The sequence below is a fragment of the Cyrtonyx montezumae genome, unplaced genomic scaffold (assembly GCF_038088225.1).
Source record: "Cyrtonyx montezumae isolate F1298 unplaced genomic scaffold, pur_monq_1.0 scaffold_6, whole genome shotgun sequence".
Classification (NCBI taxonomy): domain Eukaryota; kingdom Metazoa; phylum Chordata; class Aves; order Galliformes; family Odontophoridae; genus Cyrtonyx; species Cyrtonyx montezumae.
In genome coordinates, this window is record NW_027072067.1 from 12,582,797 (window position 1) to 12,604,647 (window position 21,851).

Here is a 21,851-nt window from a genome sequence, read left to right on the forward strand (position 1 = left end):
TTTCAGAACAGAAGCACTTAATGAAAAGGATGTTGTGTTCACAGTGACCTGCCATTAAACCATGAGTGTAATGCAAGTCCTTTTTAAAGTCTCGGGCCAGATTCTGTACTCTCCAAATCTATACTATCAATATATGTAATTGATGTTGATGTAAACAATATCAGCAGTGAATCTTTCTCTGCTCTGTCTTGCTCAGCCTTTCCAGCAGTGACATAACTAATTCCAGTTCTTGACCTGAATGATAACAAGCTATTAGTAAATGCTGTACTGACCTTGATAGCTGTGAGAACATTAGCTGAAAATATTTTCATCTTAATTTGCTAGAAATTTTGTTCTAAGAAATGCGGAGATCCAAAGTAACAGAAAAGTTTCCCAATTACAGTTCTTTCTTACAGGTTAATACATTTCATTGAAAATAGCTCAAATCTGAATACAGCTGAGAAAACTTACTCCCAGAGGAATGTATGCTAACTGTGCCCATTCTGTGTTTTGTGATAATTTCTCACCCCATAGCAGAATCAGGGAGCAGTGGATGGCAGTGAGGTCAGGGTGCTCAAAGCTGAGAGTCATGAGGTAATTCCACTTGTGTGTCAGTCAGCTCAGGGTTTGGGTGTCCATCCCATAAGAGATAAGGTAACATCACCCTCTCCTGGAAAGTGCTTTTTGGTGGAAACATTTTTTGGCGTGGTGCTGCAAAACAAAGCAATGCCAGCAGTGAGAAGGGCTTGGCAGGGCTGTCACACACACAGTCCTTCCAGACAACAGGTTTAAGGGCAAATGTTTTCTTGCCCATGACAGACAACCATGAGTTGCTCAAAGGTCTTCTCCTCTGTTAGGCAGGATAAGCCCTGTGCTGAGATAAGGCGGTTGGCAGTGATTTCAGTGGGCAGCCTGACTTCCCACAGGGATTATCAGTCTTGGCATCAACACTTCCTGCCATTTTACTCTCTTATCAGCCATCCAGATTTCACCACATTGTTTTCTAATTAATGTCCTTTCTCTCCCCTGCCATGATGGTCAGCTGGAAGCTTTCTATTCCATATTCACCACTGAGCAACAAGACCACGTCAAGTCCGTGGAGTACCTGAGGAATAACTTCCGACCACAGCAAAGCCTGAACAACAGGAAGGTGTCTAAGTCTGCTGTGAAGGATGCGTGGAGCCAAGACATGACAGACATCTTGGAAAATCCACTGGGCACAGAAGCTTCCAAAGGTAGATTACACTTATACCTTTTGCACTCAACTAATGAGAGATTTTTTTTATTATTATTTCTTTTCAAATTTGTCATTAAATTATGTTGAGGACAGCTGTGAGCTGTGGAAGAAATAATGCAGTGCATGCAGGTATTCTCTGCTGGTAAATATCAACAAATAAACTAACCCTATGCATGCCTGCAGTTACTCGTGAAGCTCGTTGTCATGAGGTACCATGTAGATAAAGGCCCAGATATGCAAGTCTTAAACAGCTGGTGTCCCTGTTCTGCCAACTGGCTGTAGGGCCTTAGAGGTGCCTGACAACAAGAAATGCTAAGGAAAAGGCTCACAGGTAAAAGTTTAGCCCCATTAGCACTGGCTCATTGGGTGTTTGAGTGGAAAATAGGGTATCCAGATGTGGTTATGATTTTCTTTTTTTTTCTAAAGAAACACCAACCTTTTAATCAAAAGTTTATATCAACCTTTAGGTAATGGTGACTAGGGGAAAAAAATTCTCTTCCTTATAGACAGGTGATTTCATAATATCTCGCTGAAGTGTTTCATGTGCTTTTTTGTAGAGCAGCTGGTGCTTGCTTCTGTCAGACACTGGATAATGAGCAGGCTGGAGGGGGCAGGAGGGAGGCTGCAGTTGTTGCATTGGCACAGACAGCCTTGGCTAGAGGAACACATCAAAAATTCTGAGAGAAATGTGTGCAGGATAAAATAAGACTAGAAATAAATATCATTTACTGCCTTTATTTGCCTTTATTTTATTGACTGCTGTTATTTGTAGGCAGGAGAAATGACATGTAGTTCCCAGTCTTCAGTCAGAGAAGCGCATGGTGCTTAACCAGTCCTGAGTAAAGTTAAAAGAAAGGGGGCAGTTTGCCAGGAGGAAATAGCTAACCAGATTTACAAGCTGCCCTTGCATACCTGGCATTTTCACCTGGCCAGGCCCATGGTGTGTAGTTTTCAGATGTGAATCATGAAAACAGCTGCATTCAGCAGCCTCACCTTCCCACGAGAGTGCTGAAAGAGTGTATTTCTCAGCGCTCATTATTCTTTGAGCGTGCTTATTTTTATATATATAATATACACGTACACAAACCCCATTTACATTAAAGGCAGCCTTGGGACGGAGAATTTGCATCAGAAGTGAGAAGGAGATCTTGGGATTGAAGAGACCCTGCTACGCTCTGATGCTCTAGTCTGCAGTTTTCAATCAGTGTTTTAACAACAACATGTGTCAATATTTATTTCTTCAGTTGTATCCTATGTACATATTACTTACCCAGAACAGTGATTAAAGTTAATAGGTTAGGTTATGTTAAAAGTGACAAAACTGTCTAGTTATTATTTTGAGTGCAGCCAAGGTACTGCTGGTATGCATGGTATAATATCCAAGATTTTACTGCTTTGGCCATGTGCCCAAATGTTCCTTTCTTCACTGGAAGTTTTTAAGATTATAAAAATGTTTTAGATGATTTTTACCCCACATAGTAAATGACTGAAACCCACGATTATGGGCATTATGAATGCTAAGGTCTGTAGTTAATGGGGTCACCTTGAACTTGGAAGGATTGATTTTGAAGGGGCTCTTGAAGTAACCAGAAGGTTTCTCACTGATTTTGCTCCTTATGGACTCTTAACGACTCAGAATCTGCCAAGTGCACGTGTCTTAGTTAACATGATACAAGCCAGTTCACTGGTTCGAGGGAGCTGCATAAACATTGGTCCATGCTTGGATAGTTTGGTAGATGGGTGCTTAACATCTGATATGCCTGGGGACTGGTTTCCTGAGAAAGTGCTCCTGGGGTCCTCTCCCAGCATTCCCAGGTCCTATGATCACTGTACTCATGCCTCCCTGGGAGCCAGAGCTTACATCATGCTTCTTAGAGACTCTCAGGTAGGGAGTTACAGACTCCCATTCCTGTGATCTGACAACATTCAGTGTGCCATCTAATGGCAGGGATGATGATGCTAAAGTCAGTGATTTCTTTTTCCCTCGAGCTTTTGCTATGGGAAGCTAATGGCTGGCCAGCCAATCTGTTTGTACTGGCTCTGTCAGCTTGTCACTATTTGGGCTGTGTGCACACCAGGGGACACTGAAAATAGGTGTGGTTTTTTTTCATGAATTTAAAAATAAATAGATTGCTGCAGTGTTGCTAACACAAAATGAATTGTTGCGTATCCTCCAAAGGTTACAGGGATGAGTTATAGCCATTCTAGAGATATAACAACGTGGATGTTTCTGGCCTCTTCTTTGACAAAGGTGAACAGTGATGATGTGCCTGGACCACTGTGCATTCTGAACTACTGACACATAAATAAAATGAGTTGAAGTCATAATACTTGAGTGAAAGCAAAACCTATTGTTTATTCAGCTAGTAAATACAGTACCTCTTTATACAATGTCATTCATGCACAAGTACTGAGAAGCTGAATACAGAGTTCTGCTCAGCCAGACAGTCTAGCATACAAATAGAAGAGCATGGGGTTAGCATAACAAATTTATTTTATGCAGAATCTTCTGCACACCTCACGGTTGCATCTCAATGCTTTCCACATTGCATTAAGCAGTGTGACCAGTGGCTGTCACATGTTACCTCCTGTATACTCTCCTGGGCTTAAGTTTGGATGCTGTAGAAGAAGGCAAGGTCATGAAAATGTGTCTTTTGCTTACTGCAAGGTGGTATGTTTTGTGATGGTCCTCAGCTCTGGAGGGGAAGTTTGGATTTGTTTGTCGGTGTGAATTTTTGCAATTTGTTTCTTCTGTCACACACTATTAAGTCTGTGGGCAGTATTGCTAATCTAGAAAACAGTGCAGCATTTGTTATGTAAGCCTTTCTTAGTTTGGAGGAAAATGTGCCCAGAACCATTTGCATAATGTTCAGAATAATTTTCAGAATTCCCCGGTGAATAGCGAGCTTCAGATCAGCGCAAGGCAATGAAGCTCTGCAGTTGTCCATTGATAAATGTGGGATCCTGAAAGCTTTGGCAGCAAACAGGAATGTCTTTTCTCCTTTTTATCAAAGCCATCTCAGGTCACAGAACAGGCTCCAATGAATTTGGGTACAGTTTGTTAGCCAAATGTGAATGCCGCATCTTTTCTTCCGTAGTTACTCTCCTTTTCCTCTTATTATTTAATTTTAAAGAGACATTAAAGGGAGACGACACTGTTTACAACAACCAGAATACAAGATGGTGAAAATATTCTAGTTTCCTTGAAATAGTGTAGAGGGTTTCAGTTGAGAGTGGAAACTCTTGTTTCTCTTTTGTGTTAGTTTTCAGTAAGAAGAGTTTTCTTTGGTTCTGTTATCTCATTCCTTCCTCCTGTTCACAAAAGCCAATTTAAAGCAGTTCTCTTGAGAACTGCTCGTATGCCTGAGCTAAAAGCCTACGCATTAGATCTCTGCTAAATCAGAGCCCGTGAACTGAACTTAATTCTGAAGTTGACCCTAGAGCTGTTTTAAGAAACCATACAGACTGCCTTTAAATATAATATTTCTGAAATACACCATTCAAGATACACACAGTACAGCTATATAGTAATAACAGCTGGTGGATAGATAATAAACCACCATACCAGAGGACTCATCAGTGTTACACTACCACTTAATATAAAGTTTTGGAAATTTTGAGGCTCTCTGTACAGACGTATTGAACCGTGAGTGTATTTGTAAAATATTCACCAGATACTGTGGATAGCAGCCAGTGGCAGTGCTTGATTTTTTGCAAATAACTACTTTGTTAAAATGTTCTCCTTTCTTATCAGTCCTATCCTCTTTGGCTCAGAATTGTATCATCATGCATTGTGTTCATGGCTTTTCATGGGCAGCTCTCGAATAGTTAGAGCTAATTATTTATCAGATTTGTGGTGTACATCACTCTTAGTGTATAGACTTCTCATGTAAAAGCCTGTCCTGTTCAAGGACCTGATTCTGCATATTCTTTGGTACTTCCCTACGTTGTTCCATGAAGGAGAGAGATATTTACAAAACCTTAGCTGCTTCAGTTAGATGGAGGTATGAAAGCTCAGGAGGAAAAGGTGTTTCATTTCCCTATTTCAGGATGTACCCCATGTACAGTAATATTTGCCTATTTTATTTTGCCCTACTAATTAGGACCATCAAATGCTGGTTCTTCTGTTTAACTCTGCGAGAAAAAAAAAACCTATAACCTTTCTATCTCATTAAACTTACTGCAAGCCTCCCAACACTTAAACAAGCATCCCATGTGAGGGGCTCTTGACATCAGAGTTTTCTTTCACAGATGCCTGATTACTTCCCCAAAGGTGTCTGATTACTCTTTGCTGGAGTCTCAAATGATGCTGTTTCCCATCAGTGGGAATTCACCTTAAGAGTACCATCTTTAATTATGATCCTAGACTAAGTTAAATAATAAGCAGTCATAAATTCACTGTAGTAGAACTTAGCTTGGAACTCTAACAGCTGGGACATTTCTCTAGTAGTGTGCAGGTGATCATTTCCCTTAGTGCTCTTCGTAAGCTGCAGTGATACCATTTGGAAATCATTGTAACCTAGTGCCACTAAAACTACCCAGAAGGTACTTGGAGTTTGCTCTGCAGGTACAGCTCCTGCTTTCGACCTGCAGTCGAAGATATGGCACTGCTTGAGCAAAACAGTTCAGTTCTTATTTGCTACTTCACAGCTTCTGACACTGGAAGAGAAACCAAGGCTTCCTAGGAAGGTATTGTGGAATTTTGGAATGGCATCATTGTTTTGGACTGCATCACAGAATCATTGAACCATTAAGGATGAAAAAGATCTCTAAGACAACCAAGTCCAACCCCATCCCACCCCCACCATGCCCAGTGACTCCACAGTTCTTGAACACCTGTAGGGCAGTGACTCCATCACCTCCCTGTGCCATCACCATCCTTTTGGAGAAGAAATTGTTCCTAACATCCAACCTGAATGCTTGTGCAACTTCAGTTCATCACTTCTTGTCCTATTGCTAGTTAGAGTGCATCTCCACTGCAGCATTATCTAAAGTCTTAAGTTTTGCTGGAGATTAAGCGCAGTGCAGTGACATTGCCATTCTGAGACAGATAGTGTAGAGCTCTGATGGCAGTATTTCTCAATGAGAACGAGTTATTTGCCTCATTTAGAGCCTTTGTTATTACTCCCAGTAATTTGTTTTTGCTTTCTAAATGCTCATGTTTTATGAGAACTTACTCAAAACAACTTCATGGTCTCTTCATGCCCTCGGGTTCTCTCTGGGAGGCCAGAAAGGGGATTAGCAGGCAAATTCTGCTCCTATAGAATGTATATATTTTATTCAAACCTAAATGGACAAAAAACAGTGTATAGCATAACTGTAATGTCCTCTCTGAAATAACAGCATTGTAAATGTAAATTTAAAATCAAACTTTATTGATGTCTTAAGATGGAATTGCTAAAGTGAAATGATACTATTTATTTTCTTTAAATATCTTAAGGGAAATGCAAATGAGCAAGAACCTTTTTAGTTAATTTATGGCATGTTTACCACTTGATTGTTGCTCTTTGGAAGAATCAGTCTTACAGGTTGATTTCCTCATAGATTAATAACTCCTTTCCCCTTTCCTTAGGTGTCTGGAATTTTCCTACTTCTTGATTTCATATTGTTATGAAGATTGCCCTTTCCCATTCCATTCCTCTTTCATGAACTGGGTACTTTAATCAGGTCAGCGCCCTACTGCTGTGTGCTGGTGCAGATGAATCTATGTATCATTATTAGGATTCTGGTTGGCACAGCAGGCTGACTGGGTGCGAAAGGTTGCACTTGAGGGTGGTAACACCACACTGCTAATTGCTTGCCCTGCATCTTCCTGCACTGTACACTTGCCCAGCTGCCACTACACCTCAGAGCTGTGAGCAGGTGTATTCCCTGCTGGTAGTCCCTTTTGACATGCACCTTGGGTACCCGCTGTAGTCTCTTTAGGCAGAAATCAGTCTGCTCCTTCTGCGTGCCTCTTCTGTTCCACCTCAGATTTGCTTTTCTCATCCATGTCTTGACCTACAATTCTTGATCCTCATGTACACTGTTGTCTTGGAGCGCACAGTGCTGAAGTGGAAGAGGACAGGCATCTGTACCCTAAAGAGTCTCCTTTTAGTTAGGTAGGAGACAAAGCACTGCAGGAGAAAATGTGGCCCATTTTGAAAGGAAATCAGGCATAAAAAAGGTGTGGTGCATATACCTGACCTCATGTTTGCCTTTGCAGTGACTATTCCATAGGCTTCTGCTTTCACCTACTGTAACCTTTGTGAAGTTGCACGAGTATGTACCTGAATGTAGTGGACAGCATGCCAGTAGCTTTATTAATAAGCAGTAAGTAACTGCTTGCACTTGTTTATATGTTATGAAAGCGTAACCAAAAGAGCAGGAGGAATAGAAAGTGAAAGGGAACATGGTTTGGGTTCATAGCTGCCACTGTAGCTGTGTACAAGCTAAGTACATGTTAGAGAACTGGATGATTTGTTCCACTTAAACCTCTGTGGAATTCGTTTCTGTACTGCCTGCCCACTGGTCCACAGTGGACCACAGAAGGACTGATTTTAATTTCAGCCTTGGCTGTACATTGGACTGTACTGTGACTGCAGCGCATCTTTCTCATTGGAAAAGCCTGCAAAAGCTACAGAAGGGAAGCCACTTTCCCATACTCATTTTGGGTACCCCTGAGGCAGGTACCAGGATGCTCTCCTGGCCCCATTGGTTCATTCCTCCTATGCTTCCTGGCCCAAGCAGCCCTTGCCAGGACACTGGAAAGGACAGTTTGGCCAACACAGCAGGTTCGCATCCATCCAGCAGGAAATCCCTCATGCTCCCCACATGGATTCAGCACATGCCACTAAACATGATTCCACATGTTACATCAGACACACTGTCTATATAAGGACATAGATGTTCATTTTAAACACAGGGCACCCTTTGTGTGCATGTATGTGTGTGCAATATAAACACAGAGCTCACAGTGCCAATCCCCAGCAGACGTCAGCTTAGCCCAGTGTGGCATCTGATGGAGCAAGGCTGCTCTGCTCCTGCTGAGGATTCAAGGATTCAGGCCACAGCTGTAGAGCACTGTTTGCGAACTATATGAAATATTTGGGCTCAAACACACAACCTAGTAAAACACATAATCCATGCCTTTCAGAAAAATAGGATCTGTTGCTGTGATGCCATGGAAACTCAAATGCTAGAAAGAGCCATACAGAAATGAATCAAACGTGCTCCAAATGCTGGTTATACATTCACCTCGGGAAATTGGCAGGTAGAAGAGGGGCAAAGCCAGCCTGCCCAGTGCTGCTGGGCCAGCAATGCCCCACGTGGCGTTTAGCTCAGGAGGTTACTTCATGGGGCTCAAAAAACAAGTGCAGGATCTGTCAGTGTCCCTTACACCTTAAGAAACAGCCTTGTTTGAAGCATACTGAAAGGTAAGAGCAGGGAAGATAAATAGTCTGTCTCCTAGCTACATTCTGCCCGTGGATTGAAGTAGATCAACACAAATATTTGCGTGTATAGCATGCTCCAGAGCCTGCAAATGCCTGCTGGCAAAGTGCAGGCAAAGGTAAAGGAAAAATGCTTGCTTCTCTTTAAAGCAATTATCCTTATATATTAATAATGTCATTTATAAGTACTGCAGGAAGTTAACAGCATACACTAAAGCAAAGAAAAGAATTGCACACATTTAGTAAAAGGAGTAGGGCGAAAATGTTCTAAGTATGCCTCATAGCACTTTTCTATGTATTAGAGCATGTGTTGTCTCTGCATATGATCCTAGTAGTCGATTTGTTATCCTCTGGGAGCACAGCCCTTGCTGAACTCCAAGATTAAATCAGACAGCCAAAAGAATGCTGTTGTTTGTCATGGGTCAGATTCCCTTCTCAGGCATTTCCATCGAGTAGCACCAACACAAGGCAGCTGGGGCTGGCACTGTATCACCACTGGTACCATGATTATGTTGGCATAGCATTAAAGCAAGTGTAAATGTATTGAAAGTTTTGAGGGCCTGATTATGAGAAGGAATACATGTGTGTGCATACATATTGTGGGAAGCATTTTTCTTCCCTTTGCTGGTAGTGGCATTGCTTTTGTCTTGTCTGCAGTCGGGTTTCTGCATGCTGCCAAGCTCGGCACGGTATTTTGCCAATAGCACAGGCATCAGTGATGCTGTTTGCAGGCTCCTCTGACATCAAATGGGAAACTCATGTCTGAGTTGAGCATCCCTACAGCAGTGGCAGCAAGGGCTCCTTCTGTCCTGTAGACTCATCTCTTCCAGCTCCTTCCCAGGGCTGAAGCTGAGGGGAAATAAGCACCCTCTCTGCCTCAAGAGCTTGGCTGCCCCCTTGTTTGCCCTATGAGGAAGAAAAGTATGCAGCCTCCTATTGACCTCTCACATATTCCTCTCTTAACCTTATGGGGAAAAATGCCCCACCTGGTTTGCTCCTCCTTTGCAATGGAAGAACACAGTTTCATGCCACCAGTCCCATATATGTCTGAAACAGGTGAGAAAAATGAGAAGTGAAACCCCTCTCACCTTCCAGCCAGCAGCTGCAGACCTAAGCAACACAAGACTCTTGTCGCTGTCTTTTAGCTGCCTCTGAGCAGTCCTCAGGCAGTAGTGCTCTGTGGGCACATCCCCATATGCAATTGTTTCCTCCCCATGTGTATGAGTTGCTTCAGAAGGTCCCTGCTCATCTCACGACGAGGGATTCAGGACTTCACTGGGACATTGCTTTTCTGTGCAGAAAAATGTCAGAGTTCCATCACTCAATGCATATATCCCATGATACCAAGGAAGAGAAATGGCAGGTTTGTATTGCTGAGACATGAAGCAGGAGGGAGAGAGTGGGATTTTCCAAAAGAGGGCATAGCACAGCTAGAAATAACTGCATTTTAAGTGGTGACATTTTTATGCACAGAAAAGCTAACTTGGAATATTTTTAGAGGATTTTATAAATCCCTCTGAGCTCAATACCACTGGATTCATCATGTGAGATACCTGTGTTACAGGGAGAAGATGTACAAGAAATAACCCCATATATAGCTGCTGTGCTCTCTCACGCTTTCCCTAAGTAGTTCTTATAACCACAGGTAGCATATGCAAAAATCATAATGAAACCCAGAAAGCTTGGCTGATTTTGCATTTTCTCTCTCTGAAAGAGAAATGTAGGCTGCCTTTGAAAACAAACAAACAAACAAGAAAGGGAAGCTGTCATAATCTCTCTGACATGCCCTTTCTGCAGTCATGGGTGTATCTAAATATCAGTGGTTAATTTTTGCAGAATGATAAGCTCCCTTTTTGTCTTTCAGCTCTGTGAAATGGAGCTGCCAGAAGCTTTTGGATTAAGCTTTATCAGGCTCCAGTTAGGAAAACCTCGTGGAGGTTACGTAGCCAAATACAACACACAAATCAAATTATGGAAGAGATGAATGTGGAGTTGTTAAATTAATTTTCTTTGTTCCAGCCCATTGGAATGTTTTTAACATGAAGAAAATAATTCTGTGCTGTGTGGCTGGCCTAGCCGTGCTTAGGACTGTATTAGCATTCTGCATTTGTCTGCAAGAGGCAAACAGGTTTTCGCTAAGCTTGAGTGAGCTTTTGGGCTTTATTTCTAGAGGTCCGGGACATGCTGCACTCAGGGCATTACTGCACAATGTGTCCTTGGTGCAGCAAATGTCCCATCCTGCTGAGCCCGCCAGACACGTTCCCATAGCCCCAGAGCGGCCGTTCTGCATCCTGGACCTGGCACAGGCAGTCTGCCTGCCCTCCATCATGGCTTTGGTATCATCCTAGACCTACACAGAGCTAGTTCAAGTATCTATGCTCTGTGTTCATAGAATCATTGAGGTTGGAAAACACCACTAAGATCCAGTCTTACATCACCCATCCCCACCATACCTACCAACCACGTCCCCCAGTGCCACATCTCTGCAGTTCTTGAACATATCCAGGGACGATGACTCCACCACCTCGTGAGCAGCTTGTGCCAGTGCCTCACCATTATACCACAGAAAGACATCCTGAAATCTCCCTTTATATTTTTCTTATCCCATAGGATCCAAATTTAACATGGAATATTAGTAATACTTTCTCTAAAAGTAGCAGAAATCTGTCATTTCAGTGTGAAGTGGTGTAGGTTCTTGGGCTTCGTTCGTATTTTTTCTGAAGCACATTGCGAGTTCATTGGATTCTTTGCTTACGTTGCCTGGTTAAAAGAAGACATTGACCAACTCACCAGCCCACTCTGTCTCTGTTTTCTGTATTCTGATTCAATCCCAAGGAACACTCACGCATCTCCCCCCGATCCAACTTCTTTCTGCTTCTGTTTGTCCTTCAGCCACGCATTTGGTAGAATCAGTAGAAGCTCTTCAGTGTTAAAAAAAAAATAGAAAAGAAAGAGAAGAGCCACAATTTTTTTAATCTTCTACTGCAAATCCAAGGCACACAGGATATTGAAAGGAAAATTATGTCTGTGGAAAATGCCACTTGTTTTATAAATGGACAAATCATTACATTTTTTCTTGCTTTTCAGACATTTGCTACGTTATTATACATCTCTTTAATTAAATCATCAAATTGAATTATTGGATCAAATGTTTTTTATTCCATTGTGTCCTGAACAGGTTTGGTTAAATTAATAAAACCATATGTTTCATTTTATAAAAAGGATTTTCTTTTTTTTTTTTTTTTGCCCATTCATAAGCTGTAAAAAAGAAAAAAAAAAAAAGTCAGAGAATAGAAAAAGAAAACGTTGGTTATTACTTAATTACATCCGGTTCTTCTAAGTGCCTCCGAGGAACTGAAACAAAGTTATACTAAGTCATAGAAAGTTTTTAACATTATTTACTGTGAAATAGCAGCAGAGTAGATTCAGTCTCCCTTTGGCTGGCTGTGAAGGCAGCGTGCCCCAGTCATACAGTGTCCCTGGTGAAAACGTCAGCACATGTCTCGGTGAAATCTTGCAGTCATTGAGCAGCTGGAGGTGCCCATATCCCTGGATCACCATGCAGTCGCAGAGGGTGTCTTAACCTTGATCCTGTATGTCTCCATTTACCCTTGGGACATGTCTGCTTCTCTCCTCTGATTGTCATGAGCTGTTGTGAGTTGTGTGGATCCTGGCTGCAAAGAGTGGTGTGGAACAGAGGACGTAGCAGCCCCCTCTGTCTTGGGTGGCTTAGGGTCGTGGTCTGAAAAAGCACTTGGGGTGGTTGAGAGGGGCATGCAATTACGGTAATCTCTGTCATCATGAAGGTTAACTGGTTGAATTATTTCTAAAACAGCTTGATGCGTGATGACTTCAATTGTATAAATCTCTGAATATCCTTGTGGAGAAGGAGGACTAGGGCTTTTAGGTCTGGGTAGTCCTTCACCCTAGGTACCACCTCTGATTGGATGTGATTAAGAGGAGCCGTGGAGGCTGGCATGGCATTTTGAGGAGTAATTCTGTGATGACAAAGGGCTTCAGAGGGGGCAGCTATGATTTATTGGTGCCATTATCAGTAAACAGTGATGTAAGGGAGAATCGATCTGACAATCTCAGCAGAAGGAGGTGAACATGGAGAGGCATACCAAGGACCTCAAAGCCCTGAAATCCCAGCAGCGGTGACTGCTCTCAGCTGTGCCCTCAGAGCCAGATCCATGCCCACTCTACACTGTGCCCTTCAGCATTCAACTGCATTGCCAGCGGGATGAAGCTCTTGGGTGTTTTTATGTTGTATTGGTAATATTGGTGTGTACAGCATTCTATCTTTTTTATTTAGGAACTGTAACTTATTTCAGCAATGCAGCAGCAGAGCTAGAAGACCAACCTGGAACTCCCAGCCTAGAAACAGACTTCTCAGTACAACTGAGACTCTATAGATAGTGTCCAGATATATACCCAGTCACCTACCTGCAGTGTGCATCCAAGCTGAATGGGCTGGCTTTAAATGAAAAAGTCCTTTTGGGAAAAATAACTGGAACAGTGTCAGTGTGGTGGACTGGTGACACTTTGACTTTCCCTGTCAAAAGTTACCATCTCCTTTGCCACAACACATGTATTTAGGTGTGTTCCAAGTGAATTTTCTTGGTTCAGAGTTTATATTTGGAAAGTGAATGTGAGAATCTGTCTTGAATTGTGTATTTTCAACATGATCTTTTAAAGCTTGTAAAAAATCTAAACTCTGTAGTTGGAAAGTGAATGATAGACTTTATAGATAGCATATGAGTGCCATCTAGTGTTTTTCATTAGTACCTTGACCTTCATATTTCAGATGCTTTAAAGGTATGTTCTGCAGCAGCTGAGAGTGGGCTGTGTTCTGTGTCCCACTCCCCATACAGTCTATGTGCTGGTTTTGTGCCAGGGTGTGCTCTTCCATGGAGAGTGTTGGGTTTGGCCATGTGTGGTGAGCAGAAGCTGTGGTTTCCCATCTTGTTAAGCTGTTCTGTGCTGACCACCCCACCAACCGCATCTGCGGCCAGAATTGACTTCTGCCTCTGCACTCTGGGTACTGTGAGGAAGCCACAGCTTTTGGAGGCTGGCTGGAAGGTTTCACTGCCTGTTAGATGAAGGAAATGGCTATGGACCATCTGTACTGCTCTTTCCTGTGCTGGTGATATTTTAATGACAAATAGTTCAGAGACTGTGAAGGAAAATACATAGGAAAAAAAGAGCAAAAAATAACTTCTCGTGTGCAAAAGGTGTACTGGATTAAGAGGAGAATGATTACTGACACAACATCACATTTTTAGAGGATACATCTACTGCCAGAGCCCGGAGAGCATACCAGGTTGTTTTCTCCTTTCATATGGCAGGAGGCTGGGGGCCAGGGCAGGTGGGGCTCAGCTGTAAGGAAACTTGTGAATGTGGAAATACAAAGCTTTTTAGTGACCAGGTTAAAATACATGTGCAAATAGCAGGCCTAAAATTAAGGCAAAGTAGTGAGCAGCCTGCTTGCAGAGAATGGTATCTCTCTCTCCCTTTACTCTGGAGAGCAGAAAGCAGCTGCAGGTGGTATTAAATCCCATTGGTCTCAGTGGATTGCAGTGTAAGCTATTACTGCAGGCAAGGGCATTAAAGAAAAAACTTGGGTCTTAAAGTGAGGCACAGTTCTCCCTGTTTGTTTTCTCTCAGTTATTTACTACAGCTTCATATTTTTTTCTTCCTTTTTCAGCTTGCAGCACTCCCCCTGTCAACATGAAGGTGCAGCCTGTGAACAGGACAGCGTTGCTTGTAACCTGGAACCAACCAGAAACCATCTACCATCCTCCAATTATGAATTACATGATCTCCTACAGTTGGACTAAAAATGAAGATGAAAAAGAGAAGACTTTCACCAAGGACAGTGACAAGGACCTGGTAAAACCACAGCATCAGCCCCAGACACATGTATCAAGTTATCCTTACATTGTTTTCAAAGCAGAAAGAAGCAGAGAAGGAAAGCAGTTGTTATGTTACAAACAGACTAGCGTTTGACTTGCAGTGTATTGCTATTAGATTGTTAGGCATTAGTTGAACAGATTTAGCCAAAACACTGGAGTCTGAATATATAGTTTATGTGAGCGCATAAAGGACTAAATCTGCAGACACCTTTTCATGTGCTGTTGCTGAGAAGCAGCTGGCTCAGGAAATTGTTAGACTCTGAGTACCTTTTAGCTTCTGTTCAGCTCACAGCTTTTCACATTAAAATCCCAGATCCCCCAAAATCTACTGCTGGGTTCAGACTCTTCACTCTGTGTAGCCTTTTGCAGTCCTTGGATCGGTTTCTGATCAGTAAGTGCTGCCAGCAGTAGTCAGGGCTGGAGAATTATTGCAGAGTGGCTCTGTACATGCACTGCCTCACTCCTGCTGTAAGAGAAAAAGTGGGAAGAGCAAGACAGCTCCAGCACAGATGCAAACACTGATCTATCTCCTCCATTTAGGATTTGATCTGCTTGTCATTCTTGTCTAAGTGGAAGCAAGTATTGTACCGGTCTTTAACGTTCTCTGCATATAAAATCAAAGTGACATATTCAGGTTTGAAAGGCCTGTGTTTATTGTTAATCAAAGAAAGCCTCTAGAATAATGAAATCAGTAATTGTATATGCACATGAAAAATGCAGGAGCACAGAGTGTTATTCCTAATGACTGTTATCGTATTTTTTTTTTCAAATACACAATCCTCTGGGCCCATTCAATCAGTTATACAATAATACTTCCCTTATTCCCTTAGATGAAGATTCTTTTACTTCATTTTCCATTTATATTTTCAATTTCCCCACTAGACATTGTTATCTGGGTCACATTAGGGAATGATGTGCCTCGCAAAACCAGACAGGAATGTATTGAAAGGCACCCAAGGTTGTAATGTATTGTAACCTCTCTCTTGTCATAACTTCGCACTCTTAAGGGAGATTTCATTTTAATCAGGTATAGGGAGGAGAGCCTTAATCAGCAAAAATGAGGTGGGTACGGAGACGGCATCCTGTTTGATGTAAAAGAAATAATTAAAAGTGCAGGGGATGTGATGGAGTGATAGCTTGGAAATAAATTGCTGTGAGACCCTGTGCTGTGCAGCAGAGCTTGGAGGTTAAGAAAGCATCGACAGCTTAGTCTATTTTAGGGGCAAGAGAATAAAGAAATTCTTTTTTGGAGGAAAGTGCAATTCGCCTCTAGTGCTCCAGCAGAGACAGCTGGGCTGTCCCATCTTGAAACAGAGCTAGACAGTGTTTTGCTAAAGAGATCACTGGTATTTCAATTGACCTCCACAGCCACTGGTGCTTTCTTCTTGAAAACATGAACTGATGTGATTGCAGTTTAAGGCAACACAAAGAAGTAGCTGGAAGGCAGCAAGGCAGCATCTTGAGTGTAAGAGTGTATAGCAGCTTCTCAGCCCGGTGTGCTGAGCCATTGCAGGCTGCCAGCATCAAGTTGCCATAACCTGTTGATTGCAAAATAATCAATTTGAACACATAGTCCTTTTCTGGGCTTAAAACAGGTTTGGGACTTGCATCTCCGCCAACAAAGATCTCATTTGAATTCATTTAAGGTCAAATAATTTGGAGTGTAGATGTTTCGGAGAGCAGAGAGTCATGGGGCACATTCACCTCTTCCTCTTCCTTGAGAAACAGTCAGCAAAGTCTGAGTGGATCATTTGTATCCCAGGGAAATCCTCTGACCTTGGGCTTGACCTTTCTTGGGGAACCAGTGAAAATTTCCATTCAGGTATCAGTGAGGATGTTTGTGCCGCGTAAGACAATGTTAGCACAATGCTTTATATATTTCAAACTGATCGTGGACAGTACTTTGGGGGTAAAAAACTGAATAATATCTATTTTTTTTAAACAGAAGGCCATCATTAGCCATGTCTCACCTGACATCCTTTATCTGTTCAGAGTTCAAGCAGTTTGCCGAAATGAAATGCGTAGTGACTTTAGCCAGACTATGCTCTTTCAAGGTAAAAAAACCAAACATGTATACATATTCTTACATTAAGTGACTCTTTGTGTATTTAACATTTTCTTTGCAGAGTGCTATATGGTGTGGAATGATTTTAGATGATGTTTGAATGCATGCAGATAATGCTCTTTCCGTATTGTGGCCAGTGGCTGTCAGAGTCTTATTTCCAGCAATGGGAGTTTGCCTAGTGCAAAACTTTTCTTGGTGTTAGTTTTCCAAAACAAATCCATTGGAGACTTTTATCCATTGGGGACACAGCTATAGCAGAACACGTGGATGATTGGTGTTCCCTTTATGTAAAGGGAAAAGGAGATCAGTCTCATGTTGAGAACCACATGTAGAGATGTTGTGCCATGCACGCAACACGGACACAGCTTAGTTCTGTCCCAGTGTCTGTGGCATGTGTTGTGGTGTTAGCATCATTGCAGGGAGAACAGGGATCAGACAAGGATTGTTCTGTCCAGTCAAAATCTCCCAATTTCTTAGTATCTTATCTCCACCTATCATTATGGAGTTTACCTTAAGTGCCAGGCAGAAGTCAGAAAGTTGTGTGTTACTGATTATGGCCTTTTTAGGCAGATGGTAGAATTGAAAGATTCTTTGAGATTTGGCCATGATACCTATTTAATTACAGTTAAAGGTGTAAATACTGATTTGGCAGTTTTGTCTGATACTCTGGGAACTCTAGTTCAAAGCTGGACGTGATAGAGACATCTACTGAGAGCAGATATGTTTCCTTCCAAGTCTTCCCTAAAAGAAATTTTATTTCAGATATTCAGCTGTGTTCAAGTGTCAATTTGAGCTTACAAAACATTATTCAGAGTGTGATTATAGCTATACTTTAGGTCAATAGCAATAAATAAGGCTAATATTATCACAAAAGCAGTATAAAAAAGGCCAGGCCTGAGTGGTTAAAGAATAACACACCTCTCTTTAGTAGAGTTAGGTGAATAATAAAAATTGCCTTAACTCTAGACTGAGAAAGCATATATATTTTGGATTTCGTTGCATGCAACAGGTCTTCTCTGACATTTTCCTGCCAAGCCCGTGGTTACTGATTCATCCATAGGCCTCAATTTCCTTTCCCTGTTGACAGGCTTAATAGTAGCAATTCCGCAACTGTTTAGCAAGAATTGTATAGTGATATGGCTGTCAGTTCCTGACTCCCTTCCCAGTCCGCTGAAATGCTCTTGTTCTTTGTTTCTCAGCTAACACTACTCGAATTTTCGAGGGGACCAGAATTGTGAAAACAGGAGTGGTAAGTTGGGGGTCAGAAATCCCTGCAGTGAGCTGATGGGCGCTGGGAAGTCGGGGCAGCGTTCCCACCAGGTGGCAGCACGGCGTTGTGAATGTGCTGCAGCCCGGGCTGTCCCGGGGAGGTGGTGGCTCAAACCTGCTGCACAAGGTCTCAGAACCCACCTGGAATGATGAAGGGATCTGGGCTTTTTCATTTCACATTCTGAGAGGCTTTCACCCCTGAGGAATCGTGAGTTAGAAAAAAAAAATCTTCCAGAATATGTTCTGAATGCATTTAGAGGGGATGTGTGATCTTCATGACTCTGGAAACAAATTTAAGTGTTCTTATTAATTGCATAGGCAAAAGTATGTGCAACAAGAATCATGCTTCATGCATAGCATGTCAGATCAAAACTATCAATAACCAAAACTTCTTGGTATTCAGTACACGGAACTGTTCAGTCACATTTATGAACTGAACTTGTACTATTGAATTTGCTGTAAGTTTTGCTTACAGCAAAACTTTGCTTCTGGTTTTATTCTGTTCCAGTCTGATGTGCTCCCTAGTAAGCAAGTAAGACATACAGAGCTTGAATTTGAATGATTAATGTTGGTTTAATGATGTATAAAGGTGTTCTAGATATATAAAATCTGCCGTCGAATTATAATATCCAGTCCAGCTTTGAGACTGTACACGCCAGCAATGAGCAAATCTTACAGTGCCTTAGGGATTCACACTGATAAGTACCCAAAATTTTAGGTGCTTATTTAAAGTTTTGGCTTGAAATCTTTAGAGCACAGGTTTTCTTTAGGGATCTCAGGTTCTCTATGATTGCAGCTGGTCAAAAATAACATGAGAGAGCTTTTCTTGTTTTGCTGCAGCATTTCAACTGCATGGCCTGATAGAAATTGGGAATTGCAGAGATGCAGAAATACTGTTAAGTTACAGATTTCGGTTCCAGAAATACATAGACATCTTATGGTCTTGTTCAAGGTTCAGTAGGACCTATTTAACCCCGTTTGTCTTTGTATGGTAGGCACCTGTCCATCTTAAGCTCTTCTTGCTGATGAATCTAGTAACAAGAAACAGTTTTTAGTAATTCAAAAAGAGAGCAATATCTCACTGTTTGCTGCAGCACCAGTCCTTAGCAGAATGATGCTCATGAACAATTTGGGAAATAAAAACATTACTATTCAATGCCCTCACAGTGCATGTGGAAGGAGCCACAGGTTCCTATCAGAGTAAACCCACCATCCATGGATGCACATGTTGCCAACACAGCTGTTATTTCAGGACAACCCTTATGTAACACTGTATTTTAAAGCTTCTGTATTCTGAGGATTAAAGCACTGTGAGTAATGAAGCTAAACTCATTAAGCTTCATTAAATCTTCTCTTATCCCCGAGAGGAAACACTGCTCACTGGTGATGTGGGTAGAGAGTGTCCCACCATAAAATAAAGAATGAAGAAACTTTTCATGGCAAACACAGGTTTCCTCCCGTTATCATTCGTGGCTGTATTGCTTGTGCCATTCCTGGTTTGACCTCGCGTCTGAGTGGTTTAGGTCTCCTAAAATAGGAGAATAGCAGAACGGTGTTTGTATGGAAAGGGAGAGAGAAGGAAAAGTAAAATGACCATAGGTAGCATGTTGGGGCCCTCACTGATACGCTCTGCTCTGTTTTCTTCCCCTGTGCTGCTGGTGATCTCCTCAAGCCCACGGCCTCCCCTGCCTCCTCAGCCGACATGGCTCCCATCAGTTCCGGCTCCTCCACTTGGACCTCCTCGGGGCTCCCCTTCTCCTTTGTGTCCATGGCCACAGGGATGGGGCCTTCCTCCAGTGGCAGCCAGGCCACCGTGGCCTCAGTGGTGACCAGCACCTTGCTGGCGGGGCTGGGCTTCAGCGGCAGCGGCATCTCCTCCTTCCCCAGCAGCGTGTGGCCCACCCGGCTCCCCACAGCAGCCTCCCCCAGCAAGCAGGCTGGGCGGCCTGTGGTAGCCACCACCGAGCCCGCTGCCGCCTCCCCAGGGCCAGAGCGGGACTCGGCGCTGACAAAGGACGGCGAGGGAGCTGAGGAGGGGGAGAAGGATGAAAAGAGCGAAAGTGAGGATGGAGAGAGAGAACATGAGGAAGAAGATGAAAAGGAGGCTGAGAAAAAGGAGAAAAGCAAGGCCACGGCGGCCACGGAGGCACGCAATAGCACAGAGCCCAGCGTGGCCACAGCCTCGGCCAACTGGACTGCTGAGGAGGAAGGAAATAAAACCATACCGGGTGAAGAGCCGAACCAAAATGTTGCTCCCAAGGCTGGACAACCTGAGGAGGAGAGTTCTACTGAAGTGGACACTCAGCCCCAGCCTCTCCCTTCCACCCAAGTGCCGCCAGCATTCACTGATGAACTTTACCTGGGGAAGATCCCAAGAAGACCAGAGACAACAAGAAAACCTCTCCCAAAGGACAGCAGGTTTCCAGAGGAATACCCCTCAGATAACAAATTCATCACCATTAACCCAGGTGAGTGACCTTGGAGGAAAACTATTTTTACAAGCGTGATTGTTGGGAAGTTACACAAACCCCATTCCTTACTGATTTCCAATAGGTACAACATTTTTTTTGGTGCCTGGCTTCCCCAGTAGGCAAGTCATCACAACCAACAAATTGTTACTGGGAGGATGAGTGGGAGAAGGATGATAATTTTATTTTCTTACAACAGATTCATGCTACTTGTGTTTCTTACTAGAAGAGAAGATTTGGAAAAAGTGTTTTGGAAAAAGGCTGCATTAAGAGATTTGTTTTTTAAAGGGGGGAAATGCAGTGAACTATAGCTGTGAAATTAATTTGTAAGAGTGGTTGCCGTGCCATGCTGGTGTTTCAGGGGAGGTTTTTTCTGTATGCTGTAAGCTAATTTGTTTATCTGCAGGATTCTCTCTGATTGGGCTTTGAGGTATTCTCCCAAATATGGGATTATTGGTGGTTTATTTCTCACCTCAAAACCTACATGCTTTGATTTTTCAAGGCAAGGCACCTTCTGCACTAGAGTTGCCTTCTTTTATGTATGAAAAGATCTCAGCCAGCCTGAGCTCATGGATTTGCTACATTTGTCCTGGTAAGAATTACAGTACTCCTGTATACATCCATCCTGGATTTATGTACCTACTTCACATAATGTGCAAAGCAAGTACAATCTTTTTGGATCTATCAGTACACCAAGTCCTGTATGGTCAGGAGCTGCTTATACAAACAGGCATCCCCTGGTGCTCCCAGCTCACTGTGCAGAAGGTCCATCGGGTATAGACACATTCCTTCTTGGGGATCTCAAGGCATTGGTGAGAAAAACAGATATTTTAACTGCAAGGAGCAAATGAAGTGCATTCATACAGAACTGTTTGCAGAGTATGGCCTGAGATTTGGATACAAGAAGTTTGTCTGAGTGATTATGTGTATTACTGCAGCATTTATAAGATATTGCATGTTTTTATTGTTTGTTATTTGATTGTTATTGTTTATTTTGCTAATCTATAGACTGTTTTGTAATTTGGTTTTCCACCGAAGCAGGTCTGGAGTTAGAATACTGTGAAAAAACCCTTAAATATTTATTTTTCCCTACGTTTAGAAACACAAAAAATGCAGACATTGTGCACTCAGTTATAGCTCAGAACCAATTTAAAAAACAAAGCTAAATCCTATCTTTAATAACATTTGTTACAGAAATGCTGACCTGACTGTAATGCTGTGAATCATAACTGTTCTGTAAGAGAACAGATTAGTGAGGAAACCAAGAAACGTACATCAAGTTTTTCTGATTTTTTTTTATTTTATTTTACTTTTAATAAATACACTGCTGTTTTTCTTACTCCTCACCTGAAAATCTTTTGCAAAGTCCATTGCTCCCACTGAATATGGTGAGATGCCTGCCAGGCAGCTTTCAGCATGCCATTTGCCCTAAACATCATTTTAGCAAGAGGGGGGAATGTTCTTTGCAGTGCTATGAGTAAGCATTCA

General features: G+C 42.4%; 1 protein-coding gene across 1 annotated transcript in view; it reads left to right on the forward strand.

The window, feature by feature from the left end:
• PTPRG (protein tyrosine phosphatase receptor type G) overlaps nt 1-21,851 on the forward strand; it is a 375,335-nt gene that overhangs the window by 284,703 nt on the left and 68,781 nt on the right. The window contains exons 8-12 of the mRNA XM_065749431.1: nt 1,022-1,214; nt 14,354-14,538; nt 16,507-16,615; nt 17,826-17,875; nt 19,568-20,363. Coding sequence (XP_065605503.1) covers nt 1,022-1,214; nt 14,354-14,538; nt 16,507-16,615; nt 17,826-17,875; nt 19,568-20,363 — 1,333 coding nt within the window. The remainder of the gene's footprint in view (nt 1-1,021; nt 1,215-14,353; nt 14,539-16,506; nt 16,616-17,825; nt 17,876-19,567; nt 20,364-21,851) is intronic.